Source organism: Phacochoerus africanus, chromosome 2, assembly GCF_016906955.1.
Source record: "Phacochoerus africanus isolate WHEZ1 chromosome 2, ROS_Pafr_v1, whole genome shotgun sequence".
Classification (NCBI taxonomy): Eukaryota; Metazoa; Chordata; class Mammalia; order Artiodactyla; family Suidae; genus Phacochoerus; species Phacochoerus africanus.
Window position 1 is genome coordinate 254,470,545 of NC_062545.1, and position 25,738 is coordinate 254,496,282.

Sequence of the window (25,738 nt, forward strand, 5' to 3'; positions counted from 1 at the left end):
CTATTTATGTGCCTGTTGGCTCAGACTGGACCTGAGCCAGAGCAGCCACCTGAGCCACAACACTGGGTCCTTAACCTGCTGCACCACAAGGGAACTCCCATTTTGGAAAATGTCTGCTTAGCTCCTCTGCCTATTTTTAAGTTTTTGTTGTTGAGTTGTATGAATTCTTTACATATTTAGGATATTAAGCTCTTATTGAATATATGATTTGAAAATATCTTCTTCCATTCATTAGCTTTCCTTTTCATTTTTGTGATGGGTTGCTTTGCTTTGTGTGCAGAAGCTTTTTAATTTTATATAGTCCCATTTGTTTATTTTTGCTTTTGTTTCCCTTGCCTGAAGAGACCTATCTAGAAAGATATTGCTAAAACTAATGTCAGAGTGCACTGCCTGTATTTTCTTCTAGGAGTTTTATGGTTTCAGGTCTTACATTCAAGTCCTTATTTCATTTTGAGTGGATTTTTGTGTATGGTGTGAGATAGTGGTCTATTCTCTCTCTGTCTCTCAAGCAGCTGTCCAGTTTTCCCAACACCATTTATTGAAGAGACTATCCTTTCTCTATTGCATATTCTTTGCTTCTTAGATGCAAATTAATTTTCCATATATGCATGGGTTTATTTCTGGTCTCAATTCTGTTCCATTGATCTATGTATCTGTTTTCCTGCCAATACCATGCTGTTTTTATTACTATACTTTGTAATTTCTTTTGAAATCAGAGAAGGTGGTATTTCTAAGTTTGTTCTTTTTTCTTAGGATTGCATTGGCTAGTTAGGGTCTTTTATGGTTCCACATACATTTTAGAATTTTTGTTCTCATTTCTGTGAAAAATGTCCTTGGGATTTTGATAGGGATTGCATTGAATGTATAGAGTATTTTAGATAATACGGACATTTCAACAATGTTAATTCTTCTAATCCATGAGCATAGAATATCTTTCCAGGAGTTCCCGTCGTGGCGCAGTGGTTAACGAATTCGACTAGGAACCATGAGGTTGCGGGTTTGAACCCTGGCCTTGCTCAGTGGGTTAACAATCCAGCATTGCCGTGAGCTGTGGTGTAGGTTGCAGATGCAGCTTGGATCCCACATTGCTGTGGCTCTGGTGTAGGCTGGTGGCTACAGCTCCGATTCGACCCCTAGCCTGGGAACCTCCGTATGCCGCGGGAGCGGCCCTAGAAAAGGCAAAAAAAAAAAAGAATATCTTTCCATTTATTTTTGTCTTCTTTAATGTCTTTCAACAATGTCTTATAGTTTCTGGTATATAGATCTTTCACTTCCTTGGTTAAGTTTATTCCCAGTTATTTCTTTCTTTTTGTTGTGATTGTAAATGGGATTGTTTTCTTAATTTCTCTTGCACTAGCTCATTGCTAGCATAGAAATGTAACAGACATTTATTTTTTTAATGATTTTTATTTCTTCCATTATAGTTGGTTTACAGTGTTGTCAATTTCTACTGTAAGCAAGGTGACCCAGTCACACATACATATATATTCCTTTTCTCACAGTATCCTCCATCATGTTCCATCACAAGTGACTAGAAATAGTTCCCTGTGCTATACAGCAGGATTTCATTGCTTATCCAACTCCAAATGCAATAGTTTGCAACTATTAACCCCAGACCCCTAATCCACCCCACTCCCTCCCACTTCCCCTTGGCAACCACAAGTCTATTCTCCAAGTCCATGAGTTTTTTTCTGTGGAAAGGTTCGTTTGTGCCATATATTAGATTCTAGATATCAGTGATATCATATGGTATTTGTCTTTCTCTTTCTGACTTAGTTCACTTAGTAGGAGAGTCTCCAGTTCCATCCATGTTGCTGCAAATGGCATTATTTTGTTCTTTTTTATGGCTGAGTAGTATTCCATTGTGTATATATACTGCATCTTAATCCATTCATCTTTCAGTGGACATTTAAGTGTAACAGACATTTGTATGTTCATTTTGTACTCTGTTACTTTACTATATACTGTATTTGTTTGTTATTTCTAATAGTTCTTTGGTGGTCTTTAGGGTTTTTTAAATATGAAATCATATCATCTGCAATAGTGATAGTTTTACTTCTTCCTTTCCATTTTGAATGCATTTTATTTCTTTTTATACCTAATTGCTTTGGCTAGAATTTCCAATACTGTGTTGAGTAAGTGGTGAGAGTGGGCATCCTTGTCTTGATCCTGATTTTAGAGAGCTAGCTTTTGGCCTTTCACCATGGAGTATGATGTTAGCTATGGGTTTGTCATATATAACCTTTATCAAGTTGAGGTATATTCCCTCTACACCATTTTTTGAGATTTTTTTTTATCATAAGTAGATGTTGAATTTTGTCAAATGCTTTTTCTGTCCACTGAGATAATTGTATTTTTTTTTATACTTCAGTTTGCTAAGGTGTATTACATTGATCGATTTGAGAATGTTTAACCATTGTTGTACTCCTGGAATAAATCCCACTTGATAATGGTATGTGAACCTTTTGATGTATTGTTGTATTTGATTTGCTATATTTTGTTAAGGATTTTTTGCATCTATGTTCTATATATATATATATATATATATACATACATATATATATATATTTTTTTTTTGTATTGTCTTTGTCTGATTTTGATATTAGGCTAATGTTGGCCTTGTAATACGAGTTAGAAAGTATTCCCTCCTCTTAAATTTTTTGGAAGAGTTTGAGAAAGATGAGTATTAATTCTTCTTTGAATGTTTGGTCAAATTTACCATAAAGCCATCTGATCCTGGACTTTTGTGTTTTAGGAGGTTTTTGATTTTTCTTTCAATCTCTTTACTAGAGATAAATCTAATCAAATTTTCCATTTCTTCATAATTCCGTCTTGGAAGCTTGCCTGATTCTAAGAATTTGTCCATTTCTTCTAAGTTGTTCAATTTGTTGGTGAATAACTGTTTATAATATTCTCTTATAATTGTATTTTTGTGGTAGCTATTGTTATTTTTCTCCTTTCTATTCTAATTTTATTTATCAGAACCTTCTCTCTTTTTTTTTTAGTGAGTCCAGCTAAAAGTTTGTCATTTTTGTTTATCTTTTTGAAGAACCAGCTCTTAAGTTTCACTGATATTTTCTACTGTCGTTTTAGTCTCTAATTTATTTACTTTTCCTCTAATCTTTATTATTTCCTTCCTTCTACTAACTTTGGGCTTCATTTGTTCTTCTTTTTCTAGTTCCCTTAGGTGTCAGTTTAGATTGAGACTTTTCTTATTTCTTGAAACAGGTTTGTATTGCTATAAATTTCCCTCCTGGTACTGCTTTTGCTGCACCCCATAGATTTTTGGATATCATATTTTAATTTTCATTTGTCTTCAGGTTTTCTCTGAATTCTCCTTTGATTTCTTCATTGATCCAGTAGTTGTTCAGGAGCATGTTTTCAGTCTCCACATATCTGTGATGTTTTCAGCTTTCTCCTTATACTCTCACAGCATTGTGGTAAGAAAAGATTCCTGATATGATTTGTCTTCTTAAATTTATTGAGATTTGTTTTAGGTCTCTGAGAAAATTTCATGCACAATTGAGAAGAGTGTGTATTTTCCTGCATTTGGATGGAATGTTCTGTACCAATCTATCAAAGCCATGGAATAATGTTTCATGTAAGAAGAGTGTGTGGAGTTCCTGTCGTGGCGCAGTGGTTAACGAATCCGACTAGGAACCATGAGGTCGCGGGTTTGGTCCCTGCCCTTGCTCAGTGGGTTAACGATCCAGCGTTGCCATGAGCTGTGGTGTAGGTTGCAGACGCGGCTCGGATCCCGCGTTGCTGTGGCTCTGGCGTAGGCCGGTGGCTACAGCTCCGATTCAACCCCTAGCCTGGGAACCTCCGTATGCCGAGGGAGCGGCCCAAGAAATAGCAACAACAACAACAACAACAAAAAGACAAAAAAAAAAAAAGAAGAGTGTGTATTTTCCTGCATTTGGATGGAATGTTCTGTACCAATCTATCAAAGCCATCTGGAATAATGTTTCATGTAAGACCATTGTTTCCTTATTGATTTTCTGTCTGGATGATTTATCTATTGATGTAAGGAGGGGTGTTAAAGTCCTTTCCTATCATTGTGCTGCATCAATTTCTCCCTTTAGGTCTGTTAATAATTGCTTTATGTATTTTGGTGCTCCTATGTTAGGGGTATATATATGACTAACTATTATGTCTTTTTGTTGAACTGTCCCCTTTATCATAATATAATGTCCATCTTTATCACTCATTACCTTTTTTGGGGGCTTTAAGTCTATTCTGTCTGTTGTAAGTATGGCTACATCTGCTTTCTTTTGGCTGCCATTTGCTTGGAGTATCATCTTTCACCACCATTTTGAACCTACGTTTGTCTTTAGAACTAAAGGGAGTCTCCTGGAGGCAGCAGAGAGTTAGCTCTTGTTTTGTTTTGTTTTTTTAATGAATGATTTTTTTCCATTATAGCTGGTTTACAGTGTTCCATCAATTTCTACTGTACAGCAAGGTGACCCAGTCACACATACATATATAAATTCTTTTTTCTCACATTATCATGCTCCATCATAAGTGACTAGATAAGCTCCCAGTGCTATACAGCAGGATCTCATTACTTATCCATTCAAAAGGCAATAGTTGCATCTATTAACCCCAAATTCCCAGTCCATCCCACTCCCTCCCCCTTGGCAACCACACGTCTGTTTTCCATGTCCATGATTTTCTTTCTGTGGAAAGGTTCATTTGTGCCATGTATTAGATTCTAGATATCAGTGATATCATATGGTATTTGTCTTTCTCTTTCTGACTTAGTTCACTTAGTAGGAGAGTCTCCAGTTCCATCCATGTTGCTGCAAATGGCATTATTTTGTTCTTTTTTATGGCTGAGTAGTATTCCACTGTGTATATATACCACATCTTCTTAATCCATTCATCTGTTGATGGACATTTGGGTTGTTTCCATGTCTTGGCTATTGTGAATAGTGCTGCAATGAACATACGGGTGCATGTGTCTTTTTCTTTTTTCTTTCTTTTTTTTTTTTTTGTCTTTTTGCTATTTCTTGGGCTGCTCCTGCAGCATATGGAGGTTCCCAGGCTAGGGGTCTAATTGGAGCTGTAGCTGCCGGCCTACGCCAGAGCCACAGCAACGCAGGATCCGAGCCGTGTCTGCAACCTACACCACAGCTCACGGCAACGCCGGATCATTAACCCACTGAGCAAGGGCAGGGACCGAACCGCAACCTCATGGTTCCTAGTCGGATTCGTTAACCACTGCGCCACGACGGGAACTCCTAGAAGATTTAAAAATAATTAATCTTTCAAAATGGTTTAAAGATTTTTGTGGAAGAATAATCTGATCATTAATTGCATTTCTAGGATTCTTAATAATTTTCTATTTAGTCTATAGATACATGAAGCAAGCAATCCAAGAAGAAATGAAGAAAGAAATTGCAAGATCTACTTTTGTCCTCCCGCAAAAACAAAAAGGGGGAGATGTCTCGAGACATGTTTCTACAATATTTTCTTATTAGTCTCTTTGCTGAAAACTCTGTCTTGTCCTGCTTTACTTTACCCTGTCTTCTGGCTTGAAAAACTGTCGCAGTGACGGTGAATGACTTAAGTTTAAGAACAAAGACCTAAAGGCATAAGTTATTCATAGGGTCAGCTGAATGAGGACACAATGCGTTGGTCTCAGCAGTGGTTGTACCAATTTACATTGCCACCAACAGTGCAGTAAGGTTCCCTTTTCTCCACATCCTCTCCAGCATTTATTTGTGGACTTATTAATGATGGCCATTCTGACTGGTGTGAGGTGGTACCTCATAAAAGTTTTGATTTGCATTTCTGTAATAATCAGTGATGTTGAGCATTTTTTTCATGTGCTTGTTGGCCATCTGCATATCATCTTTGGAGAAATGTCTACATAGGTCTTTTGCCATTTTTCAGTTGGGTTGTTGGCTTTTTTGCTGTTGAGTTGTATAAGTTGTTTGTATATTGCAGCGATTAAGCCCTTGTCAGTTGCATCATTTGAAACTATTTTCTCCCATTCTGTAAGTTGTCTTCTTGGGTTTTTTTATGGTTTCCTTTGTTGCACAAAATCTTGTCAGTTTGGTTAGTTCCCACTGGTTTATTTTTGCTTTTATTTCTATTGCCTTGGGAGACTGACCTGAGAAAACATTCATAAGGTTGATGTCAGAGAATGTTTTGCCTATGTTCTCTTCTAGGAGTTTTATGGTGTCTTGTCTTATGTTTAAGTCTTTTGTGTGTGTGTGTGTGTGTGTTTAAGTCTTTAAGCCAATTTGAGTTTATCTTTGTGCATGGTGTGAGGGTGTGTTCCAGTTTCACTAATTTACATGGGGCTGTCCAGTTTTCACAGCACCATTTGCTGAAAGAGTCTCTTTTTCCCATTTTATATTCTTGCCTCCTTTGCTGAAGATTAATTGACTGTAGGTGTCTGGGTTCATTTCTGGGCTCTCTATTCTGTTCCATTGGTCTGTATGTCTGACTTGGTACCAGTACCACACTGCCTTGATTACTGTAGTTTTATAATATTGTCTGGAGTCTGGGAGATTTAGGCCTCCTGCTTGGTTTTTGTTCCCTCAGGATTGCTCTGGAAATTCTGGGTCTTTTGTGGTTCCATATAAATTTTTGGATTGTTTGTTCCAGTTCCGTGAAAAATATTGTGGGTAATTTGATAGGGATTGCATTGAATGTATAGATTGCTTTGGGTAGTATGGCCATTTTTACAATATTAATTTTTCCAACCCAAGAAGCATGGAATATCTATCCATTTCTTTGAGTCCTCTTTAATTTCCTTGATTAATGTTTTACAGTTCTCAGCATGTAAGTCTTTCACCTCCTTGGTCAGGTGTATTCCCAGGTATTTGATTTTTTGGGGTGCAATTTTAAATGGCATTGTGTTTTTGTATTCCTTTTCTAATGTTTCACTGTTAGTATACAGCAGCAGGGCGGGTGTTTTCCCAGGGGGGTGAAGCCCACAACGGGTAGTGCTCAGTTGCAGTGCCCTCTTTTATTTTTTTTCTTTTTCTTTTGCTGACCCCTGAGATGACTGGGGCCACAGATGGAGCCCACTCACAGGACCCCAATGGTGGAAGACCACGCCTCCCTCTGGCCTCCAAGATGACTGCTAAGGTCCATTCCTGCCACCTGTAGATCAGGGACGCACTTAGCCTCCCGCTGCCCTTAGCCCACACAAGAGGTGCCTGGCCACCCGCAGCCTGCACAAGAAGCACCCGATCTCCCGTAGCCCTGAGCATGTGGCTTCTTGCCACCTGTAGCCTGCATCAGAGGCGCCCTGCTCTCTGAGAGCCTGGGCATGCACAGGAAGATGCCTGTAGTGGCCCGCCCCTCCTCCTCTCACCTCCCCAACAACGGAGCCTTGCTTCGATGGTGGGCCCCGACCTCCTCCTGGGTTCTCTCTACGTGACTTTCCACTCTCCGGCCTATAGCACACCACTCTCCAGCCCGTTACACACAGCTCCTTAGCCCCTCAGGCTGTCCCTACACATACAACCCTAGTCCTCTTCCCAGAACTGACCTCAGGAACCTGTCTCAGCACGCAGCCCCCACCCAAGTGTCTCAGGCTGTGGTGTCCAGGGAGGTGGTACAGATGATCTTGCGGCCCCCATTCTACTTTGCCTTCCTCAGTCTAGCTGCTGCGCTTTTCGCTGCGACTTTGAGGTCCCTCTGTCTTGGCTGATCTCCCCGCTGGTTAGGCAGCTTCCCAGGGTATGGGTTCCTTTTCTCCTTCACAGCTCCCTCTCAGGAATGCTAGTCCCGTCTTGATTCTTTTTTCCTCTCTTTTTTTTTTTTTGTTTTGCCCAATCATGTCAAGAGTTTCTTGCCCTTTTTGGAGGTTTATGTTCTTCCGCCAGCATTCAGTCGATGTTCTGTGTGAATTGTTTTACATCTTACTCTGCTGCCACTTGATCCTCTCTAGCTCTTGGTTTTCGATCCATCCTGCCACTTTGTTTCTTTTGATTGGTGAATTCAACCCATTTACATTTGGGGGGGTTATTGATAGATGAGAACTTGGTATTGCCATTCTATCTTTTGTTTTCTGGTTGCTCCATATCTCCGTTGTTTCTTTTTCCTTGTTTCTGTTTGGCATTTTGGTTTGGTAGCTTTCTATGACATTTTTCTCAATTCCTCTTTTTTTTTTTTTTTTAATGCTTTATGTCTCTGTTCTAATTTATGCTTGGTAGTTACCATGAAATTTGTGTAAAATGTTTCATAGGTTAAATAGTCCTTTTCTGCTGATATAATTTTATCTTCATTTTCTACACAGGTTCTCTTTTCCTCTTCCCTTTTTAGGTTTTTGTTGTCTTGAATTGTCCCTTTTTTTTTGTCTTTTTTGCTATTTCTTTGGGCCGCTCCTGTGGCATATGGAGGTTCCCAGGCTAGGGGTCGAATCGGAGCTGTAGCCACCGGCCTACGCCAGAGCCACAGCAACGTGGGATCCGAGCCGCCTCGTCTGCAACCTACACCACAGCTCACAGCAACGCTGGATCGTTAACCCACTGAGCAAGGGCAGGGACCGAACCCGCAACCTCATGGTTCCTAGTTGGATTCGTTAACCACTGCGCCACGATGGGAACTCCGAATTATCCCTTTTTATATTGTGTTCATTACCAAGTTGAAGTTGCCATAGTTCCTTTCCTGATATTTCCATAATAAAGTGCTTAAAAACCTTTTTTGATATAGAGTTGCAATTTTCTGCTTCTCCTTGTCTATTTATTACCTTACTTGAAGTTGTATGTACTTTTGCCTTTTTGTTTCTGGTAGAAGAGCTCCTTTCAACATTTCTTATAAAGCAGGGCTAGCGATGATAAAATTCCTCAGCTTTTGTTTGTCTAGGAAAACCCATATTTTTCCTTCATATCTGAATTATCATTTTGTTAGTGTTCTTGCATGACCATTTTCGTCTTTCAGTATTTTGAGAATGTCATTCTACTTCCTATGGAATTTCTGCTGAGAAATCTGCTGAGAGCTTAAAAGATATTCCTTTGTAGGTTGCCAACCTTTTTTCACTGGCTGCATTTAAAATTCTTTTTTTTATTGACTTTTGACACTGTCATGGAGAAGATCTTTTTGCATTGAGGTAATTTGGTGTTCTCCTTAGCTTCAAAGACTTGTATATCCTGTTCCCTTTCCAGATTTGGGAAGTTTTCAACTATGATTTCTTTAAATAAACTCTATGATACCTTCTGTGTTTCATCTCCTTCTGGGATAACCTTTTCTCTAATGAGAAAAAGAGAAAAGAGTCAGATAGCTTTCATAGAATTTTCTCTTTTTTAAGATCTTTTTTTTTTTGCTTTTTAGGGCCGCACTTGCGGCATGTGGAGGTTCCCAGGCTAGCAGTCAAATCGAAGCTACAGCTGCTGGCCTACACCACAGCCACAGCTACAGCCACATCAGATCCGAGCCATGTCTGCAACCTACACCACAGCTCAAGGCAAAGCCGGATCTTTAACCCACTGAGTGAGGCCAGGGATTGAACCTGTAACCTCATGGTTCCTAGTTAGATTCGTTTCCACTGCACCACGATGGGAACTCCAGGAACTCCCTTTTTTTAAGGTCTTAATTCTTTTCTCTTTTCTACCTGTATCATTTCTAGATTTTTATCTTTGAGCTCACTAATTCTCTCTTCTATATGATATGCTCTATTTTCAATGCTTTCTAATGCTGTCTTCATCTCATTTATTGAGTTCCTCAGCTGCAGAATTTGTTAGGTTCTTTTTTAGTTTCAGTCTCTTTGTTCTTCTGTTCATTAATTTTATTCCTGAGCTCATATAACTTCCTCTTTGAGTTTTCTTGTGCCTTGTTGAATTTCTTCATGACAGCTATGTTGAATTCTCTATCAGTCAGATTGCAATATTCCATGACTTTAAGTTTGGTTTCTGGTGAACTGTCATTTCGTTTGTGTGATTCAGTGTTACTGTAGTTCTTCATGGTGCTTGATAAGTTGTTCCTCAGCTGGCACATTTGAAGTAGTGAACAACTTTCTTCTTTAGGTAAAAATAATTGTTTTTACTTGATTCTAATGAACAATTCACAAATTAGAGGCCTTTCTTTTATTTTCCAGTAGGTGGCACCATAGAACAAGTTTTTGGTTCCTGTTACCTGGGCTGCCTCTGGTTGTATTGGCACTTTCTGCCCCGCAAAGTCTCTGTCAGAACTGTCACCCAGGGCACAAGTTATCACTGCTTGTGCCTCCACGGTTGTTGGTGCCTTGCTGTTGCTGGAATCACTGGTGTCACTGCCTGGGGTACCAAGTTGGTGGCCTCATCTGGGATCCCCTTAGTCACAGGCTCTGTCACTGTGGTGGGGAGGAAAGCAGGGGGTAGGACGTAGGGTCACATGCACCTCTGCCTGGTCTGGTCTTGTCAGGTTTCTGGGCTCGCCTACTGCAGCTGGAGGGTGGGTAGCCAGAGTTGCGGGCCCCTCTGCAGCTGGAGTGTGTTACAGGCTTTTGTTGCCACTACTGCCCAGTTATTTGTGGCTATGGGCTCCATTGCAAGTGGGAGGCTGGGGTCACGTGTGCTACCACCCTTGCTGCTATTGGGTTCTCTGGGTCTGTGGGCTCAGCTGCCACAGCCCAGGGGCTGGAACTGCAGTGACTGACTATGCTGATCCCCAAGTTCTACCTCTTCTATGTATTCCATTCCACCCACCTTGAGATGTATAGATGTGTAGAATGCTCCAGTGTTCTGGTGTGTTGGGCAGAGGCACTTTTGTTGAGTTGTGGATGTTTTACTGGTTGTAGATTGAAGGGGAGAGACAAAGAGAGCATCTCATCCTGTCATGATGCTGACATCACTCCCCACTTTTAAATTTCTTACTAATTGGTTTAATACACTTTAAAGACTTAAGCAAGTTACCCAAGTAACCATAGAGTTGGGGATAAAACTGTAGGAGGGAGAGAGAGAAAAACGAAGAAAAAGGCCAAATTTATTTGCATATTTAGTGTAAAGCATTTCAGATGCTTTTCTGCTTTAAAAGATTTTAAAAAGTATTTTCTCTTAAATCTTTATTTATGAAATTTTTTTTTTTTTTTTTTTGCCACGCCTGCAGCACATGGAAGTTCCTGGGCCAGGGATCAAACCCAAGCCACTGCAGTGAAAACACTGGATCCTTAACCCACTATACTACAAGAGAACTCCCATGCAAATTCTTTCAATGCTTGAGGGAGAGTGGGCAAAAATTTCCAATATAATCCAAGGAATGAATGAACTGCTTTTTTAAAAAAAGAATTGTATCAGATTCTGGCTCAATATCTAAAAATTAATTATTATAGTTTTATTGTGGGTATATGTTCATGAACTTTTAAGTAGAATACAAAATTTTTGAGATTTGAAGGACTAATCCATAGAACACTGTGTATAATAAAATTAAAGTATTTTTAAAATTCAAGACATATGAATAATGATACAAATGATACTTTCTCTGGGTCTGATTCTGTCCTGTTAGCTTACTTAAGGCGAAAACTTCTCAAAGGACCAAATAGTATACTGAAATAAAAACTATTTCATAATTTCAAGTTAAATACAAAATTTTATCTTCTATCCAATTCTTATTTAAGCTGATTTTTGTTATCTGCTTTATTTCAGTACTAACCTTAATTTGCTGTTCACTTTGCATCCAATTTAGTATCTGACTTTCCAATTCTTGTAACCTGTAGTTGGTATCAGGCTTTTTTTCCCTAATAAACCATATAATCTCCAGTTGTCGCCAAATGTCATCCAAATAGGAGCCTAAAATGCTTTTGTAGATATCTTTTGCATTTGACAAATATCCTGTTTAAAAAAAAAAGTAGGAAAAAAGAGAAAAGCGTGTCTTTTTATTCTTTTAGAAACGCCATGGTAAAACCTAAAAGGAAATAAAAGTCAAAGCAGAGGCAGTTAAATTTTCCTTTACTACTTTTCTGATTTTTTTATTTTTATTTTTTCTTTTTGGTCTTTTTACAGCCGCACCCACAGCGTATGGAAGTTTCTAGGCTAGGGGTCAAATCAGAGCTGCAGCTGCAGCTGCTGGCCAACACAGCAGCCATAGCAACACCAGATCCAAGCGGCGTCTGCAACCTACACCACAGCTCATGGCAAGGCCGCATTCACTGAGCAGGGCCAGGGATCAAACCCACATCCTAATGGTTACTAGTCGGGTTCATTACCACTGAGCCGCAACGAGAACTACTTTTCTGATTTTGATTAAAGATATCAACTAACAAAAACCTTAAAATTAAGTGAAGCTGAGAAATATATACCAAATGTCTCTTAAGCCACATAATGCTAATATAACTGGACCTATTCTACATAGTCTCTGAATATTTCCCATCCTTTCCTGCCTTCTGGTTTGTTAAATGTTTTTGTCTTCTTCCTAAACACTTACATGCTAGTTCTATAAGTGTAGACTCTCAATTTAGACCAATGATATTTAAAGGAGACAAAGAAAGATATTTATAATGTTAAGTTCTATAAAACACAATGAAGATAGTCATTATTTATATTCCTGCATCCAAAACAACAGCAAAAACAAAAAGTAGAAATGATAGGAGATGCAAGAAAGAATAGAAACTCATAGCAGTATCTAACAGACTTGGCTCAATCCAAGACACATGAAATGGACAATAGTAAGACTGAAAATACGGCATTTAAAATCTACCAAATAAATATTTTTTTCAAATAATTTTATAATTTTGCTTTACTTTCCCCAAGGTATTTTTGGTAACTGTTTAAAAAAATTTCTTGGCAGAGAAAACTTTACAACTTTTCTGTATAGTTTCTACTTGTCTTAGATATTATCATAAATCTTTATTATTCCTCTTCTTTGGAACTTATTGAGGGGCACATGTGTATGTATCCTGAAATCAGTAATCAAAATTTTTTATGCTCATGTACATATTTTTATCTTGTGTGCACATTGATTCTATATTATATTAATACAGCTAGAATGATGGGCAGAGACTGACTTATGTTCTTTCTGCTTCCTAATCTCCAAACTTCCCACTGCTTCTTCATACTGCCATTAGATGTAACTTTCTGAAAGATAAACCTGATCCAATAGCTTCCCTGTTTCATGGTTCCCTATCATTTACAGAACAGGGACGGACCTCTTTTGTGTAGCTTAAAAGGCTTTTCATGATTTGGCTCTTTCTTATGTCTTCAGGCTTAGCTCTCATTGTTTTCCACTTTGTACTCTTCAATTTAGCCACATGGAACTGTTTGCAACACACCCACTGAGTCATTCTTCTGGGCTTTTAATTCTGCCTACAATACCCTTTCATACTTCATTTACTTGGCAAATGCTTACTTATTTAAAAATAATTCAGCTTGAAAGGGTAACAGTCACCATCCTTTATGCCATTACTATACATCTCCATCCACTACAGTTCCCATGACACAATACTGAATTTATTTCTGGGTTAAAGCCCAGAAGTGAAACTCCATGCCTTTAACCTTAAAACTTGTTACCTTGCTAACTTGGGAGAGGAAGCAAACTGGATGCTGGGAGAAAATACAGAATTCTGGGTCCAGGGAAGGCAGCCAGACCCCTATGGACCTTTCTTCTTCTGCCACTATTCACAAAGAAAGAAAGGAAGACAACCTAATTTGCTCTTTGATTTCCAGGGGTTTAGAGGAGTGAAAAACCCTTCCACAAAAAAATGTCCAAGCAAGGTTATTCACTATGCCCTGAGACCTAGGGCTTAAGAAGTTACGTTTTCCAGCAAGGATTTTACTTTTATAAGTATTCTTCAAGGTAGCCAAATAGTAATGCCCGAGTATGATTTAGCAAATGCATTTCTTTGAGGAACGAAAACAATTCAGTTTAAGTATATAGCTCCCAATGGTCTCACTTAACCCTACTGTAAAATGAAGAGTACTTAAAGTTGAATACACTACAAGCAATCCTCCATAAATATTATTATCCCTCTAATTCAAGGTATTGTTAAGTACTGTGCAAGAGTGAGGCACACTGTACTTTCCCCAGGAGCCCAGATATTCTAGATTCTGATATTCAGCCTCACTACTATGCTTTAATAGTCAGTCTAGTTGGTAGGATTGACAATCTTCTATGGAAGCCAAAAAGTATAATGAAGACAGGTGACAAACAGAAGGCCATGTGACAACACAACATTAAACTAGTTCTGAGTACTGTACACTAGGGCTATAGCCTCCAATCCTTACTGGTCTGGAACTGGAGATAAGACAATTTGATCCAGCATCAACACTCGAACACTTTAATTAGAAAAGAAAGGGAAAGCATCATGTTGGGCTTTCTAAAAGCAGCTATAACTTAGTTACAACACCTGGCCAGATAATACTAATATAATAAATGGCCAAGGATTATAACTCCCAGTGATGCAGAGGGAGTATAATTGTAACTCACTGCTGCCCAATCCTTATCAAAACCTTGGATTAGAGAAATAACATTTGTCTGGTGGTCAGAGATAAGAGAAAACATCTGGGTCATAGGTCAGAGAAAAATTATTTTCACTTTATATTTTAAATGGGTTCTAGAAACTTTAAATTATGAAGCATAATCCTATCAATGTACCATTACTACAGAAGTCTAAATAATTCTGCAATAAGGGGCCTAAAGCAGTAATGTAGTAAGACAGATACTTTAATAGTTTAAAAAATTTTCCCAAAATTAAAAAAATTTTTCAATACATTCAAAATTGTTTGATTTTTAATACTCAAGCAATTCACACCCTAATTTACATGCACAACTAAAAAAGAAATTGCAAGAGTTCCCATCATGGCTCAGTGGTTAGCGACCCCAACCAGCATCCATGAAGATGAGGGTTCAATCCCTGGCCTCACTCAGTGGGTTAAGGGTCCAGCATTGCCATGAGCTGTAGTGTAGGTTGCAGACATGGCTTGGACCCCACGTTGCTGTGGCTCTGGTGTAGGCCGGTGGCTATAGCTTTGATTGGACCCCTACCCTGGGAACCTCCATATGCTACGGGTGTGGCCCTAAAAAGGAAAAAAAAAAAAAAAAAGAAAAGAAATTGCAAAAGATCCTACTACTAATAATTTAGCTATATTTCATCTAGCAAAGCTGCAAATATTCAATGAGGACCTAAAATGAGTCATCTTACATTAAAAAGCAATGCGTGATAACGATCATACAATCAAATATAAGGCTATTAGGAATCAGTCTATTAGTAATTAGAAAAAGTTAAAAGGAAATTAGAAAAGTAAACATTATTTCAAATGAAATATTTCAATAGGAAGAAAAGGGGAAATAAAAATTTTTCACACCAACCCAATGCTGTGTCCAAGCTACATGTTAAAAGAACATCTCTAACTGTTACCAAAAGATGTAAGAGGGCAGCATCCTTGAATATCATTTCTCTTTCATCATTTTTACCTAGGTAAACAAAAATATATGTAAAAACAGGATATATATTAGAATTTTAGAATATATATCAGAACGCTTAATAATAATAGCTCACATTTATTACTGAGTGCTTACTATGTGCCAGGCTGTATATAAGCTGGAATCTACAACAATAATCTTATCAGACAAATTTATTATTATCTTTATCTCATGAATGAGAAAATGGTCTTAATGAGATTAAGTAACTGGCCAAGGTCAATTTGTGAATAAATGGTGAAGCTGGCATTCCAACCCAGACAGCTAACCTTAGAGCTTGTACATTCCAAGCTCTAGAGCTGGCATTCCAACCCAGACAGCTAACCTTAGAGCTTTGCTGCTTCCAAAGACTGTTCAATTATTTCTACTCTTTGTGGGGAAAAGGTCAATGATTCCCAGTTATGAACCAAAAGAACATTAAACGCATAACTTGCCAACTGATTTAGATAAAGGTGGAGGATCATATCATAAAGCAATACTTGAACTGGAGGTGGACATCTGGGAATATTTGTCCAAAGATATGACTCAAACAAGAGAGGTACTCATAGGGACAGGCTGATTATCTAATTAATATGTTCCGTGGAGTTTCAGAGTTTATTGAAGATGATGGGTTAGATTTTACTGCGTGCAAGAGTAGGGCCAAAAAGACGGGCTTCTAGGCCCAATTTAACCAGAGAAGCCCTACTTTTTTGTTTTATATATTGGAATACCATTAAATATTTATTTGAATAAAGAATTTCAGGAGTTCCCATCATGGCGCATCAGGTTAAGGATCCAGCATTGTCTCCGTGGCAGCATGGGTTTGACCCCTAGCCTGGCACAGTGGGTTAAAAGGATCCGGCATAGGTTGCAGCTGTGGCTGGGATTCTTTCTTTGGCTCAGGAACTTCCATATGCCATGGGTGGCCAAAAAAAGTTCTGCTAAGAAATTTGAAACTATTGATATAAAATCAATGAATATCAAAAGCGAATAATCAGTGGTCACTGAGAATCAAGAAGCAACAGGAGAACCAGCTATAGGTAATACATCCAGCCCCTGGAAAGACTCATAGAAACAAGTCAATCATGACCAGGAGAGTTCCCATCGTGGCGCAGTGGTTAACGAATCCGACTAGGAACCATGAGGTTGGGGGTTCGATCCCTGCCCTTGCTCAGTGGGTTAACGATCCGGTGTTGCCGTGAGCTGTGGTGTAGGTTGCAGACACAGCTTGGATCCCACGTTGCTGTGGCTCTGGCATAGGCCGGAGGCTACAGCTCCGACTGGACCCCTAGCCTGGGAACCTCCATATGCCACGGGAGTGGCCCAAGAAATGGCAAAAAAAAAAGACCAAAAAAAAAAAAACATGACCAGGAAGGAAAGAGAGCAGGGAAACAGATTTGGTACCATTTTTCTCATTTTTCGGCGAATATTTCTTCAATATTTCCTATAGTGCAGGTCTACAACTGATGAATTCCTTCAGCTTTTGTATGTCTTAAAACATCCCTATTTCACTTTTGTTTTTGTAATATATTTTTGCCTAGTCTAGAAAAATAGGTTGACGATTTTTTCTTTCAGAGTCTTAAAGATGTTGCTCCACTGTTTTTCACTTGCACTATTCTTGACAAGAAATCTGATGTCATCCTTGTCATTGCTTTTTCTGCAGCATGTATTTTTTTCCTCTGATTGCTCCTACAATTTTCTCTTTATTACTGGTTTTGAGCAATTTGATTATAACATGCCTAGGTGTAGCTTTATGATGCTTCTCGTGCTCAGGGTTCATTGAGTTTCTTAGATTTGTCAGTTTATACTTTTCACCAAATTTGGAAAACTTTCAGTCATTATTTCTTCAAATATTTTTTGTTTACCCCATTTTTGCCTCTCCTTTGAGAATTCTAATGCTAGTATGTATGCTATTGGAAGCTGTTTCACAGCACACTGATGCTCTTTTCTTTCTTTTTTATTCTTTTACCTACCTGGGCTTTATTTTAGATAGTTTCTATTGCTATGCTTTAAAGTTAGCCAAACTTTTCTTCTGCAATATTTAATCTGCCAATAACTCCATCCAGTGCATTTTTCATCTCATGCATTGTAGTTTAATCTCCAGAAGTACGATGGCATCTTTTTTTATGTCTCTAGCTTACTGAACGTATGGAATACAGTTATAATAAGTTTCAGTGTCCCTCTCTGATAATGCTGACAGTTTTTTCAGTTCTGAGTTTGTTTTGATCGATTATTCTCCTTATGGGTTTTGTCTTTCTGCCTCTTGTTATGCTTGATAATCTTTGATCAGATGTCAAACATTGTGAATTTCACCTTGTTCGTGCTAGATATTTTTGTATGCATATAAATCCTCATAAGCTTTGTTCTGGGATGCAGTTAAGTTCCTTGGAAACAATTTGATCCTTTGGGTCTTGCTTTTATAATTTTTTAAGGCAGATCCAGAACAGTGCTAAATCTAGGTATAATTATTCCTCACTACTGAGGCAAGACTTCTCTAAGTACTGTAATCAATATGCCCCAAATTATGAGTTTTTCTAGTCTGGCTGGTGGAGACAGGCATTATTTCCTGCCCCTGTGTGAATGTAGAATACTATTCCCTCTAATCCTTTCAGATGGTTTGTTTCCCCAACCTCAGGTAGGTTCCTCACATCTACTCTGATCAGTACTCTGCTGAATACTTGAGGGAAAATCACTACAGATTTCCGGAATAATGCGTGGGAAGCTCTCTGCTAATAGTCTAGTCCTTTGAACCCTAGCTGTCTTAGTTTCCCTGGATTCTTAGCTCTGTTTCTTCAGCTCAGATTGTCCACTGGGCTCTGCCTCTGGCAATTCTTTCAAGGCAATCAGCTAGAGCAATGGTAGGGGCTCACTTCACTTGTTTCCTGTCTCTCAGGAATCAGCTTGCTTCACTGACTGATTCTGGGGTTTTCAAAACTGGTTTCATTTATTTTTTGTCCTTTTGTCTGTTTGTTGCTATTTCTGGAAGGAGGGTAAATCCAATCCCTGTTACTCCATCTTAGCCAGAAGAAAAAGTCCAGGACTGACTTTAATATTTACTTTTCGATACACCCTACCTCCTCTTGGAAGGGAAAAAAGTGGTTCAGATGCTGAAAATAATAGACTTAATCTGGTTTCTGCAATAGGAGTCCACCAAATAATATATATATATAGCTTGACTGAGAAGCAATGCCAGATCATACAGGTTTCCCCTACTATCTGAAAACAAAGCGTACCTGTGAAACTTTTTGTGAGCTGAAACAGAGTAAAATGAAGAACCAACTACTTTTTTCATAAAAATGAAAATCTGTTTTGATTTCTCTCAGTTAGTGAAAACAGATACTAATGTAGGTCTTTCATAAAAATCAAAGTGACATAAAGCAAACATAAAAAGCAAGAGCTACCTGTATTTCTTATCTTTTTTCCTTGCTTAGCTGATCCTCCAGCATTGGTTTGTGGGTGCCATATGCTGAATTACAGTTATGCCTCCATCCATGACTAGCAAATGGAGGTTCCCAGGCTAGGGGTTCAATCAAAGCTGAAGCCACCAGCCTATACCACAGCCACAGCAACGCTAGATTAGAACTATGTCTGCGACCTACACCACAGCTCACAGTAATGCCGGATCCTTAACCCACTGAGCAAGGCCAGGGATTGAACCCACATCCTCATGGATGCTAGTTGGGTTCACAAATTGCTGAGCCACAAAATGGGAACTCCAACTTCTGCATTTTCTATGTTCATTTTCCGTAATTTAATACAATAATCCATAAATTAATATCCTCTTAAATAATGTGACTATTTTTTTCTTGTTTTCTTTTTATAGCTTTTTATAGCCTGCAGCATATGGAAGCACCCAGGCCAGAGGTAGAACTGGAGCTGCAGGTGCAGGCCTATGCCACAGCCATGGCAACACAGGATCTGAGCCACATCTGTGACCTATGTCTCAGTTTGCAGCAATGATGGGAATAGAACCAGAATCTTCACGGATACTATATTGGGTTCTTAACCCACTGAGCCACAACGGGAACTTCTAAATAATGTGACTTTTATTTGCACTCACCTTGGTGAATAGCATCACTTATTATTTTTTCTTGTTCTTTTAAGAGGAACCTTGTTTGGTCAAAAATGACAGTGGCAAATTTCCAATTAGCATCAGGGAGAGTACAGAAGCATACAAGTTTTTTTAAGATAGGAGAAGCTGCTGCTTCTAGTAGGCAGTATGCTTGGCATTGGCTATCTGCAAAAACAAAAGAACTAAAGGCAGTGTTTTTATAAGGCTGGTATCCTCTTTTTGACAAGCCAATTATACATATTTCTTCGTTTTCTTCATGCAAACCTGAACTCTATTCATGAGATTGTATAGCGGCTTATTTTAGGACAGTTATTCTAAACAAATTAGTAAAAAACCCAAATTATCCCTCCGTAGAATTAGTATAATTTTATGGCCATCCTATTTATGAGAAAGGATTTATTTAGTTAGTAATTCATCAGGGTAAGTATGAGGAGCCATATAAAGAGAATCAACTTTTTTCTTTTCCCTCCACTATTAGCTTGCAAACTTAAGCCGAACACATTTATAACAATGACAACTTGTTTCTAGTTTCCACTAGAATATCGATATTTAAAGATTTGCGTTATCATCTAAAGGTCATAAATAAAATTTAACCAAAAGAATGAAATGATATTCAAGGACTAGTGTCATATTTCCTTATGGATTTTAACAATGAGCATGATGACGTTAAGCAGGTTGTTCTTTAGAGAGTCAAAGAATATTTTTTCTTTACAGCAGAACAAATAAAATAATTTTAAGCAGTATAGGAATCAACAGTAACTTGTTTACATCACACCGGTAGTGGGTAAGACAGCAGAGAGCACGGCCACTAGCAGTTCATTTTTCCAGACTGGGCAGAAGAGTCTGAGTCTGAGGAGTTGCAGTTTGCTCTCGTCTGATGAATGTAAGGAAGCAGCAGTTTAAATGAAGGAGCAAATAACACCTAATGGACTGGAGTAGGGCAGTGGGGAGGGGCAGAGGCAGTGAATGAGGCATTCCAGGTTTGGAAATAACTTGAAAGTAGGAATGGAATGAAGAAATATCTAAAACAAGTGAAGAAAATTATATGGAAAATGAGGTATATCCTAGATACCTAGGAAAGGGCTTTCAAATTTACCTAATTTGAATTCATTTAAAAAGCATATTGCATACCTGATGCTTGAATTTCAATGACATCATCTGCTTTCCACTCCTGATCTGTTTTCTCCAGAATTTTATTAGTACAAACAGTAGGACTGTCTTCTTGGAGAGTCAAAGGATGTTCCTCTTTATCTTGAAGTTCTATTGGGAACATTAATTTTGCATTGTTCAGGAAAACTTGGTGTTGATTAAAATGCTTTCTTACAAGTACGATTATAATTGTTAAAAGTTTTTTGAAGTGCATCAGTATTAAATTGAACAGCTATTTAGGTCAATGAACTTAACATGTTGCTGGGTAGGAAGCAGACTAGTAATAAAGAACTTTGAGGGAGTTCCCGTTGTGGCGCAGTGGTTAACGAATCCGACTAGGAACCATGAGGTTGCGGGTTCGGTCCCTGCCCTTGCTCAGTGGGTTGAGGATCCGGCGTTGCTGTGAGCTGTGGTGTAGGTCGCAGATGAGGCTCGGATCCCGTGTTGCTGTGGCTGTGGCTTAGGCCGGCGGTGACAGCTCCAATTCGACCCCTAGCCTGGGAACCTCCATATGCTGTGATAGCGGCCCAAGAAATGGCAAAAAGAAAAAAAAAAAAGGAACTTTGACATCAGATCAGTGTTTCAGTCCCACTTCTGACACTAGCCTCAGTTTCCTCATACGTAAAATGTGGATTAATATATCTACTTTGAATATTCTAAACACCAAGGATGGTTCCTGACGCTGCTCTACTTCATTTCTCTGTGACTGCATATACCCTTCCTTCTGCTACAAATTCTTTCCTATGCCCCAGGCCCTATCTGTCTCCATCCTTTGTTTTCTTTTTTTTTTCCTTTTGCTTTTTAGGGTCGCACCCATGGCACGTGGAAGTTCCCAGGCTAGGGGTCTAATCGGAGCTGCAGCTGCTGGCCTACGCCACAGCCACAGCAACGTGTGATCTGAGCCACGTCTTGTGACCTACACCACAACTCACAGCAATGCCGGATCCCCAACCCACTGAGCAAGGTCAGGGATCAAACCCGCATCCTCATGGATACTAGTTGGATTCATTTCCACTGAGCCACACAGATGGGAACTCCCTCCATCCTGTGTTAATAAAGGTATTTCTTCCTACTTACCCTTTAGCTCTCAGGCATTTTCTGTAAGAACCCTTATAACTGCCCAGTCTACTTTCAGGCCAGTAAAATGCTTCTCATTTTTGTTTCCTCAGCACAATGTGAATACTTTCCTGGCACTGACCACATTGTATTGAAATTATCTGCATGCCCGGCCTACTCTATTACACTGTAAGCTTCTCAAGGTCAGCGACAGTATCATATTTACCTCCAATAAGTGATTTAGTGCCTGGCACAGAGTTTCAACAAATGTAATTTTCTTCCTTCTTTTGTAAGCATTATAGAGGATTAAAATGTATATGTAACTTATTTAAAATTAGAGTTATATAAACTAGATAGCAATACTGCCATTAATAATGATTACAAGATGATTTTAGAAACACATTACCATCTTAAAACATTTTAATGTAAGTTTTATATACATGGTAAAAAAAATAGAGTAAATACCCTAAACCAGATTGTTATTATTTTTGAGTACACTTTTAATTAACTATAAATAATTAAAATAACTATGATTAAATAATACTAATTATTGAAGTTTTTGAGGGGGCCTAATAAGTTGTACCATTCTTTCCTGCCTCTGAATCAACTATAAAATAAGAAGTAAAATATGTACCAAAATATTACCTTTGTTACTAATAAAAGCTAAGGTGGTGAAAGGAGCTTAGTTTGAGAGTCAAATAAGCTTATTAATTAAATACCAGAATTAGGCAGGGTAACTTACTCAGCTCCAGACTATACTGTACTGGGCTAGGATTCTGCATAGTTGCGGAGCTGTTTGGGAAAGATCCTGATACAGAGAAGCCGAGGAGAAGGCCATTTACTTATGGGTAGCTCATTCCTGCAAGCTTATGCCCAATTTATTCTTTTTCAAATTTACAATACAGATAATTCATTTTAACTCCCCTGGGAAGAATGCATTAAGGGGCAAAGAGGCCAGAAGCGTAATTCTTTTATTTTTTTACAGAAACATAATTCTAATTGAGGAAACATCAGGAGTAGAGAAGCAGTCCCACCTAACATTAATATTCCTTTGTTTAATTAATGGCTGTTTTTTTTTTTAAATAAGAAATCATTCTTTGTATCTTTTTCTCCTTTCTCTTGCTTTCTCTCATTTTCTGTTGCTAATATACCTTATTATATCAAAAGCGTAACAATCAGAAAAGGATGTTATTTCTAATTTTGGAGTGGTTTCCTTTTTTTATTTTTTTGGTCCAAATATGATTAGAATCTAAAAATATTCACAAGCCTAAAAACAACAAATCTTTTAAAAAAATTCCTAGTTATATATCACATTCATAAGATGATTCCATATATTTGCTCATTCTTTCATGTAGAAATTATGCTCTGAATTATGGTACAAATTGGTTAGAAAAATCTCAGTTACATACAGAATTGTCACCTGTAAGGTAAGTTACAATGTATATAAAACTATTACATAATAAGAAATTTATGGCAAATATATAAACATAAAAGGTCACAAAATTCTGAGAACTTTAAACTCCTTTCTGCATTTTTGTCAAATTTTTCATTGTGAAAATGCACTGACCAATAAAATATAACTTTAAATAAAGCTATAAAAGGCTGTCATATCATTCCGCCCACAAAGAATAAGCATTCTTTTCTGCTTTTCTGTCATAAATCTGTCCCAATCAGCTGCCCCACCATGGGGAACCCTGACCTAGTACAGTGTTAGCAAGTTCATTGGACGCTCAAAGTAATTTTTGGTATGTATTTTACTTCTTATTTCGTAGTTGATTCAGGGGCAAGATCTTGTGTACCTTAATAGGATATAGGACAGTAAGACCTAAGTATATGCTAACTCTCGCAAATAAGTATTTTTGTACTTATTTCATCTGGGTAACGTATATCAAACATTCTAGAATATTAGAATTCTAGAATTTCTTTTATATCAGAAGTGAAATGATATGACATATTATACTATCTTTGATAGGTTTATAAGCAATGAATGCAAAATAGTTATAACTCAAACAGAATCTCTTTGGTAAAGTTCAAAAGAAAAATAAGCAATCAGATGGGCAAAATGTTCTTAAATACAGGTTAAAACATATTTATTAAATACTGAGATAGAAAAGTGAGCTAAAAGAGAAAAAAGAATGGCAGAATGATCAGCAAAAGTTGAAATACTATAAATCTATATCGCCAAGTTGTAGAAAGTGAGTTTTTACAAATAGTGGCTTTTCTTGTAAGTTCAAATGCACTTTTAAATTTTTAGAAAATACTTATCTACATCTATATTCCATATCTATTTCCCTACACAGTATCATGAATCAATAACATCTTCTTTGACATATTCTCTCTGAAAGAGCTTTATTTCTTTACCTTCTGTAATAAATTGTACATTTAGTCCTTGAAACTATCATATCTACACCAAAATATTACTAAATTACCCACCGTCTTTTCCATCACTGTCTGTGACCTCAGTCTTTGGAGTCTTATTCCGCAGCATAATAAAGTCATTCAAAAGGTCCAAGTTATTCTCCCGCTTTTTAACATGTTTAAAAAAAGATGCTTTTTCAATTTTTAAAGAGGAAGATGATTCTGGCACTGTGCAGTCAAGTTCCAAATTATCTTTACTTTCTTTATTTTGGATTATTCCATAACCTGCTTCTAAGTCTTTCTTTGGTTTTTCTTCTTTTCTTGGTCTTTTAGCAGGGACACGCTCATCAGAAAAACACAGATCTGGCACTTCATTTGCCAGAGATAGAGTCTTTTGTGAAGGTGATAAATGATCACTTGTAGATTTCTCATTAATAAGTGTAACAGGTGAGGAACAACTTTTATGTTCTAACCAAGCTGAAAACAGGAAATAAAAATATCCAATGACTTTCATGACTAAATGAGTGTTCCATTAGGCTATTAAAGTAGCTTTTAGTTATGGGTTCTTATTAATCTAATTTGATTAGGAGTATTTTAACTGCTTTTAAAATCAATTTTTGGCCTGAATAAAATAATTTTTTAAAGGACAAAAATTCAGCACCTCTTTTTTTTCGACTACTGCAGATAAGTTACTGGGCAAAGAAAGAATTCCAGCCTATTGCCAACAGGCTTACAACAAGTCACAGCCTTGGAGGTGACAGTTATTCAAAGGGTCAAAACTTACATAACACAAAAGCCACAGACCAGAAGAAAATATACTCGAAAAGAGACAGTATCCAAAATGTATGAGGAACTCTTATAATATAAGGTCAGAGGAAAGCCAATTAAAAACTTGACAAAATGTTTGATCAATACTTCATATATGCACATGCTCAATATGGATGATTCGTGAAAATGAACTAAATGAAAGAAGCCAGTCACAAAAGACCACATATTGTATGATTCCATTTCTATGAAACATCCAGAATAGACAAATCTATAAAGAGAGAGAATAGGAGTGGCTGCTAGTGCGTACAAGATTTCTTTGGGGGGATGATTCAAATGTTCTAAAATTGATTGTGGTGATTATACCTCTCTGCAAATATACTAAAAACCACGGATTCAGTGGTTTTTAGTATATTCACAGACAGGTATAAACTTTATTATTATTAGAATTTTTTTTTTTCATTTTGTGGGGAGGTGTAAACCTTGGGAGAGATTACTAGATAATACTGAACACTTAAAACTCAACTGGCAGGTCGAACAATAACCATGCTGGTTTGTATCTAGGCTGATATAAATAGAAAATGGGCTAGACATTAATCATTTACAAAAGGAAACAAAATAATTTTAATTGAAAATGGCTAGAAATTTAAAGCTGACACTGCAGAATTTTTAGGACAGAAAAAGATTTAAGTGAGTTCCCACTGTGGCGCAGTGGAAACGAATCAGACTAATATTCATGAGGATGCAGGTTGGCTCCCTGGCCTCACTCAGTCAGGTATCCCGCATTGCTGTGGCTGCGGCAAAGGCAGGCAGCTGCAGCTCTGATTCTGGGAACTTCCATATGCCATGGGTATGGCCCTTAAAAAAAAAAAAAAAAAGATTTAAGGATTAGCTAGTCAAATTTCCTCATATTTTTTTCAAGGAAGAAAATGGGGCTTAGTGATGGTCAAAGCTGTAAATTCTGGCAGGGCCAAAGTTGTACTGAATATTGGAATTTAATTACATTTT

At 37.8% G+C, this 25,738-nt stretch overlaps 1 protein-coding gene across 1 annotated transcript in view; it reads right to left on the minus strand.

Moving 5' to 3' along the window:
• The window catches only part of SHOC1 (shortage in chiasmata 1), an 89,745-nt gene that overhangs the window by 31,609 nt on the left and 32,398 nt on the right, over positions 1-25,738 (minus strand). Inside the window, exons 12-16 of the mRNA XM_047768150.1 lie at positions 24,041-24,442; positions 20,534-20,653; positions 19,391-19,567; positions 15,241-15,345; positions 11,590-11,768 (exon numbers count right to left, since the gene is read on the minus strand). Of these exons, the coding sequence (XP_047624106.1) occupies positions 11,590-11,768; positions 15,241-15,345; positions 19,391-19,567; positions 20,534-20,653; positions 24,041-24,442 (983 nt within the window). The remainder of the gene's footprint in view (positions 1-11,589; positions 11,769-15,240; positions 15,346-19,390; positions 19,568-20,533; positions 20,654-24,040; positions 24,443-25,738) is intronic.